The sequence below is a fragment of the Quercus lobata genome, chromosome 5, assembly GCF_001633185.2.
Source record: "Quercus lobata isolate SW786 chromosome 5, ValleyOak3.0 Primary Assembly, whole genome shotgun sequence".
Lineage (NCBI taxonomy): Eukaryota > Viridiplantae > Streptophyta > Magnoliopsida > Fagales > Fagaceae > Quercus > Quercus lobata.
The window spans coordinates 42,683,176-42,691,059 of NC_044908.1; the positions used below are offsets into that span (position 1 = coordinate 42,683,176).

Genomic DNA, 7,884 nt, shown 5'->3' on the forward strand with positions numbered 1-7,884 from the left:
AAGTGTGATTGAGATGATCATGTAAAGTAGCAGAATTAAGATAATGCAATACAGAATTAGATATATCATCTCCAATTAAATTCCAATAATACTGATAAAAGAGAGGAGGCATACCATCAGGTCCGGGTGCCTTTAATGGGGCCATTTGGTTGATGGCTTGCTTAACCTCCATCTAAGTGAATTCGGATGAGAGCATGGAATTCATTTCCTCAGTAATTACTTTATGAATAGAATTTGTAGCCAAGGTACAGAATTGCTGGTTGGTTGACTAGATGAGGTCCTGGTAGTATTGCACAAGACATTCAGCTATGTCCTCATTGGTATCCACCACTTGGCCATTTGGATCTTTCAGTTTTCGGATCAAATTTTTCCTCTTTCTTTGAGAAGCATGGCTGTGAAAAAATTTTGAATCTCTATCTCCAAATTTAGCCCACATGACCTTTGCTCTTTGGAACCAAAGTCTATTTTCTTTATCAACCATTTCGGCTATCTCCTTCTGCAACACAAGGACTTGCTGATTATTTCCAGTTCTCATGGCTAATTTTTCGACCACCTTTAAATCCTTTCTCTTCCTGCTCAATATCATTTTGACATTCCCAAAGCAATCATGTTCCCATTTGCGAAGCTCTTTACCACATTTATCTATTTTACGAATGACATGATCGTGCTCTGCCTCTTCTCCCCTTGATAGCCATACCGCCTCAACAATATTTGAGCACCCTCAGTCAGAGAGCCACATTTCTTCAAACCTGAATGGTTTAGCAAAAGAAAGAATGTCTAAACATCCAAGGAGATCCATAATGGAGAATGATCCGAAGAATCTGAGTGCAGATGGTGAATTTTTGATCCTGTAAATTTCATGAACCACTCATGGTTGACCAATAGAGAGCCAAACCCCCACCACCTCTAGGATTTTTTTTCCAAATAAAACAAATTGTCAAACATAATATTTCTTTGAACTTCTTTTAGCTTAGCTTCATCCACCCATGTTTCAGCCAAAAATACAATGGAGGGATCTTTTGCCCGAATCACTACTTCAAGCTCCTTCCCTGTACACAGGTTCCCAAGTTCGCGACAATTCCATACTATGAGACTCATTGTGCTTGGCGGGGCTGCTGAGCAGCCTCCGCCATTGAGATTTGCTGACTTTCTCCCTTCGAAACCTATATTTTTTTGGTGGGTAACTCGAAAAGATACTCTACTCCTTCTTCTCTACTTCTTTTTTTTTTTTTTTTTTTGCTGTGGGGCTCTGAGGTGTGTCAGTTTCCATAGGATTTTCTCTCGCCAATTTCTTCCACATGCGCAAGGTTCTGCTTCCTTGGTTAGGAGATGGGGAGTACTCTGTCACGTGGTATATTTGCTCATGAGTTACTAGTGACTGAACTAGCATGGAGGAAGCTAGTTGCTTCTCATTAATTGGTGGGACGTGTGAGTCACCAACTGAAGTGTTATCCATGTGTACTCCACATTTGTCAAACTTGCCAATATCAGAATCTATTTCCTGTATCTGCGTTTCAAACTCAATGTATTCAGTATGGAAGGAAGTTAAATTTGGGTTAGAATTAAATACCTTAGATATTGGGTTGCTAATTTTTCAGGCCTTCAGCGTGATATGCTCCCCTAAATCTTGGGTTTCCATGTCTGTCACATTCATTAGGTCAGCACCTTCCTTCTCACTGGATGTAGATCGAGCAAAGCTTTCTCTGGTTGATCTGGCCGCCGTCGTAGAGGACTTCTCAGTCTTTGAACGTTGAGAAGGTCTTGAGACTCCACCCAAATTGTCACCCATGCCAAGAACCACAATGAATGGAGTTTTCCCTGGATTGTAAGGTGCAGCTCTCAACCATGGTCCATATTCATGAGGCTCTATTTTTTCTGAATCCTTTCTTGTTAGCCAGATTTCATAATCCTTCCCATCATGTGAGATCAGACCACACCAATAGCAAAAATTAGGAAGTTTCTCGTATTTGAACAAAACCCAGATTTCCTCATTATCATCCAGTGCTATCCTTTGAGCTCGGCAGAGAGGCTTTGAAACATCGATCTCCACAGGAACATATAAGAAATCACCCCCCACCAATTCACTAGAATTCTCGCATGGTGTTACTTGGCCGAGTGTTTCTCCTAGTTCGATTGCTATCTTTGAATCAAGCATACGCATCGGCAATCCATGTATTTGCACCCATATTTTCAAGTTGGTGAACCTTAAATACCTCGCCAGCGTAGACCCATCAGATCTCTGTAAAAGGACTACATGTTTATCGAAGGTCCAAGGTCCATTGGCGAGGACCCGTTTTGCGTCTGTTTCGAGTTCGAATACAAACAATAGAATATGGTCTCCCCCTTCGTGCACCTTGAAATCCTTTTTGGCTCTCCATAAGGGTTTAAACGTGCAACCCATTGCTTCCACATTAAGGGCTCTCTTTGTGAGAAACTTTGCAGCCAATACAAACTCCTTGCTGCATAGGTTTTTGGACTTCGACAGACTAAGTTTGGTATCTTCCTCCTCTGTCAATGAGAGTTTTTTCCAATCATAAAGGATATCTTCCATGGGGTAAAGCAAAATTGAAGGGGTGTGAGAGAAAGGGTAGACCACACATGAGAGGGACGGAAGTCAAGAGGAACCCTACTGCTAAGGAGGATTAACAGAGGGGAGGAGTTATCATTTCAAGGAAGATAACAAGGTTCTACGTTCTAGTGACTCAGAGAGCTGCTAGGGCGAGAAAATCCTCTAGTTCTACACTTAGATGTGTTATTATTCTTCTTTATCATATATTTCAATTTAATTGATATTACATATAAATATAATAAATTATTATTAGTTTGACAAAAATGTAAGATTAATTATTTAATTATTTGTACAGGCATTTAATGGTTGTTGTCTTTCTGGTCCTTAAATTATTAGTAATATTTTTAGATTATTAATGTACAATATAGTTGTATTGTATACTAAATTGTATTTACTATATTGTATACTAAATTGTATTTACACAATCCAATAAGAAATTGTCACATCAATTTTTTTTACTTAAAACTAAATACAACCTACCACATCTAATAACATCACATCAGTCTTTTACTTAAAACCTGAAATATGGTATTTATTGAAATATTATCCTATGTGATCAGATGTATTTATGTTTTAGTAATATGATGATGTAGCATGTCTTTCTTGAAAGATGTGAATCAAAGGGTTTACACTAAGTCCTTATAAAATTTAATCTCATTTAGAATACTACTTTAGATTATTGTAGACATTGTATTTTGCCTGTCCTTGATTTGCGTGTCGGACTCCAAAAATTCAAAAAATATTATTTTTTCTCTATAGGGCCGTAGAAACATTTAGATTGACGTGACGCAACCCATCCAGTAACACACCCGAGGTATGACACACCTCCTCCACATATGCGCGCGAGCATTGCCACAATGGGTGGTCGACATGAAGGCCGCAAGGCCAGGCATCAACAATTATATATATATATATATATATATAATATGGAAGTTGTATGTAAAAAAAAATAATAATAATAATCACTTTATTTTTTACTTGCCCCCTCCCCTATGACAAATTCCAAACTCTACCACTTCTAAATCTCTCACCAAAAAAAAAAATTCTTGGAGTTGCCACTAGAGCTTAAACTCAACACGCATTTGAAATAAAATTAATTGAATAAATGTAAACATCTAATACTATTTTTTTTTATGGGGTAAACATCTAATACTTGGTTTGGCTCCTTTACCGTCTTATAATTTGATATGTCACGTTCTATGCTACAGCATTGTCCATCAGTTCATCTATAATTCTATATACGCCAGGTACATAATCAGTCACACCAAGTGCCTTCTTTAGGACTTTTCTCATGATAATGACCCAAATAATGTCGGTTGGTAGGACTACCATTTTCTTTGTGCTGCGCTCAAAATCTCCCATAATTTTTTCATCAAAAAAAAAAAAAAAATCTCTCGTCATTTACAATCATGTGTCGGATGTTATATATGTGCGGAAGTTGTACGAACCATTCCTTAATTTTTTTTAAAGAAAAGAAAAGAAAAGGTCATAGCTATGATAGTTTTGAAAGTCATTACATGTATATATTTATTAGCGACAATTACATTGACACACTGTGCCCATGGCTGAACATATTTCTCAATCTTAGAGCTATGAAAGAGAACCGATTGGGTATTAAATATTGCACTATCCAGATTCCAGCAGCTTAAGATGCTCCTGCCAGTTCTTTCTAGTCTTTCTGACTTTATAATGCGAAGAGCCCTGGAAACATATCAACCAACTGATCAGGTCAGTACCATAAGAAAAAAAGTATATACGAAATGGGAGATAGGATTCAGCAAACACCGATTGGATTGATAAAACAAGCATCAAAGAAAGTAACAAAGCAACAACTGCTATCTTAGCCATCTCTAATTCCTTCCACGGAACTAGAAACAAAATTACTTGTTTCCGGTTGGCTTTGTGTGCGGAGTGCAAAAATAAAGGTCCAAGGCTCGAGTACCGAGAGAGAGAGAGAGAGAGAAAAGAAAGCAAATTTGATGTTTTTATAAAAATTGTAACTCACGAAAATATAACTTTATTCTACAATTGAAAAGTGTTGTTCAATTATAATGAATTAATGATAGGTTAGCCAAGAATGTGCGTATATACACACGCAGTGTAGGATCAACAGCTGAGCCTGTTAGAAACGAATGTATAATTTTTGGAATAGTCTGTTGTCCTTTTCCCTTATTAGGGGTTTAACTTAAAAACAGAGACACACAAGTAGGGCTGTCCACGGGTCGAGTCGGGTCGGTTTTGGGCCCAAATCGAACTCGATCTGGTTGGATCGATTTCCTGAATTTGGGATCCGTATTCGACCGAATATCGGGTCGGATCCGACATTTCGGGTAATCGGGTTGTCCGGGTCGGAGTCATCGATTTCACGGGTCTGGGCCTCAGATTGGGCCGGACTTTTTGCCATAGTTAAAATTACAGAAAATTCATTTTTTTGGGCCTTTTTACTTAATTTATTTTAAAATAGGGCTTCCAGCTTAACAAAACTAAGCCTATTGGGCCTTCAATCAGGACAAATCAAAAAGGTCCAAATAAGGCCTATTCTTTTTATCACCTGTGATCAACACAACACACCAAAAAGTCTTTCTTATTTTTTAGTCACTTGTGATCTGAAACAAGAAGCACCTATCAATCCCAATACATAATCTTTACCACATTAACAACAAAAAATAAACACAAAAAATAATATGTAATCTGTTAAACAACACAATAAGCACGTAGGCAGTAAACTGCTCAACACCCATAAAACCTGTAAACCACAACAAATAATATTTCCAGCAATAAAATAAATCACAACAGATAATACTATACTACAATATTCCAACAGATATATATACTTAGTAACATAGAGGCAGTCATTGCAAGTTTTTTGGGCAGTAACCCATAAGGCAGAAAACTTGCTAGTTATACAATGTTCCAAGCTATATAATTAATTACAACAATCAAATACCATAGGTATTTCCAAAAAATAGCTTTTCCAAAGCATTGAATGACTACTCTATAGTTTATAAGTCTATAACTAATAGAAAAGAAAACCTATGAACTAAGATTTCTTTTCTATAAGCATTGACAGTTGAGTATTGTTACAAGTTAGAAAAGCGATATGTTCAAAAAAGCTTCCAAAATATTCCCAAAATGCTGCCTTCTTTACAAAATAAATTACCATCCTCCTACAATAGACAAAAAAATATTCAACAAACAATACATTAGTACCAAGTACAAGACCAACTAGTAAGGAAACCAAGTTTATAATAGTAAGGGGCTATAAAGGCAGAATCATACCAAGTCAGTGATTAATCATCAATGCTAATCAAGGGTCGTTTGCCTGAAGTGGAACCCTTGCTTGAGCTGGTATTTGCTATTGCACTTACTGTTGGTTGTTGATTTAAAACTAGAAAAGAATAGGAAATAAACACAATAAACACAATAGATTAAATTTTGCTTGAATACATGAGACATTCAATAAAATTAATAGACTAAGTTTCAGAATTTAAGCATATTACCTAAGTCAAGTAACTCCTCCTCCAATGCCTCTACATCATCCCTTGACTGGCGATGAGAAATTGGAACTGTGGCTTGAAGCCAATTTTGTGAACATACAAGGTTTTGAACCATGAGAGGAGATAGTGAACTTCGAAATGGATCAACAATTCGACCTCCAGTGCTAAATGCTGACTCAGATGCAACAGTGGAAACTGGTACAACCAGCACATCCTTAACAACTTTAGACAACACTTGGTACCTATTACAATTGTCCCTCCACCACTCCAATATCTCAAAATTTGCATCCTTTCTACCATCACAGTTTTCAGCCAAATACCTCTCAAGCTCATTACTACAACCTACAGATTGCTCAACTTGCAAAAAACGTTCATATCGCGAGTGAACCATCACATATGGATCACTAGCATCACTTTCCAATTCTGTCCTCTCACTCCCACTTTGATCTTGCACATTTGATGAATGAATAGAAGTGTAAAAATTATACAACTTAAACAAAAGATCTTTCACCTTATCAACCATCACTTCTGCAACTGCATTCCCATAAATTTCAGAAAATGAAAACTTCAAAAACCTCAATTTTTTTCGTGGATCAAAGACCACAGCCACATACAAAAGATGATTAATTTTCTCCCCTTCCCCCCAATACTTCTCAAACTTAGTTTGCATGTTTGTGGCTGTGCTTTTCAAGAGAGTGTTTTGGGATTTAACTAAATTGGAAATACTCTCTTGAATAACAAAGGTCTCATCATAGAAGGCATTTGAAGTAACGTACAATGAACTAGAAAATTTCTTTGTTGCATTATAAAATAGCCTTAAGAAAGTCACAAATGCCCTGCAATTTTGGAAATCAGTCATACACGGAGACCCCAAACCACCACTATCTTCCTTGGTCCTAAAGTACGACGAATAACCATCATCTTCAAAATCCATTAGAAGGAGCACTTTCTCAAATTTTTCAGCAGTTTCTAACATGATATAGGTCGAGTTCCACCAAGTAGGTACATCTAGACTAAGAAGACTCTTGGACTCCATACCTAACCTCTCCATAAAACTCCTAAAAGTTTGACTTCTATTGGGTGAGGACTTCACATACCTCACAGCTTCACGCACCTTAGCAACAGATGCATCTGTCTCTTTCAAACCCTCCCCCACAATGAGATTTAGGATATGGGCACAACACCTCATGTGCATGTACTCATTTCCTAAAATGGCCCCATTTCAATCTTTAGTCACCCTTTGCAAAAATTTAATTGTTGTTAAATTTGAGCTAGCATTATCCACTGTCAAGGTGAATATCCCATCAATACCCCACTCACGCAATGACATCTCAATCTTTCTACCTATAATCTCCCCCTTGTGGTCTTCAACTTGACAAAAATTTAAAATTCTCTTATGCAATTTCCAAGCATCATCAATAAAGTGACATGTCAGACACATATAATTTAAATTTTGAATAGAAGTCCATGTGTCCATAGTGAGACACACCCTACAACCCTTCAAGGATTTCCTTAGCTTCTCTCTCTCACTATTATAAATGCCAATCACATCCCTAGCCACAGTTTGACGAGATGGGATATCCTTTAATTTAAGCTTAGGTTGTAAGGTACTTACAAATTTCTTAAACCCATACCCCTCAACATACCTAAAAGGCAACTCATCAATTATAACCATTTCGGCCAATTCCTTTCTAGAAGCCTCAACAGAAAAGGATGTTGACACAAGGTGGAATCCGTCTTCTCCATCCTTTTTGGGTACAAAAGCTAATGTTTTCTGCCCTTTAACTAGATCTTCTCTATTAGGGTTCTTGGGACATA

The 7,884-nt window shown here is 37.2% G+C and overlaps 1 protein-coding gene across 1 annotated transcript; it reads right to left on the reverse strand.

The window, feature by feature from the left end:
* Nucleotides 1-5,859: 5,859 nt before the first annotated feature.
* Nucleotides 5,860-7,261, reverse strand: LOC115990502 (zinc finger BED domain-containing protein RICESLEEPER 1-like). The gene is made up of 2 exons (XM_031114328.1): nucleotides 6,070-7,261; nucleotides 5,860-5,957 (listed from the first exon to the last, which is right to left on the reverse strand). Exons 1-2 carry the CDS (start codon nucleotides 7,259-7,261, stop codon nucleotides 5,860-5,862), a joined length of 1,290 nt encoding a protein of 429 aa, XP_030970188.1.
* Between the last annotated feature and the right edge of the window lie 623 nt (nucleotides 7,262-7,884).

Coding starts and splice junctions, on each gene's coding strand:
- LOC115990502 (XM_031114328.1), bottom strand. CDS start 7,261: ATGCACATGAGGTGTTGTGCCCATATCCTAAATCTCATTGTGGGGGAG. Junction 5,958..6,069: donor GGAGGAGTTACTTGACTTAG/GTAATATGCTTA, acceptor ATTCTTTTCTAG/TTTTAAATCAACAACCAACA.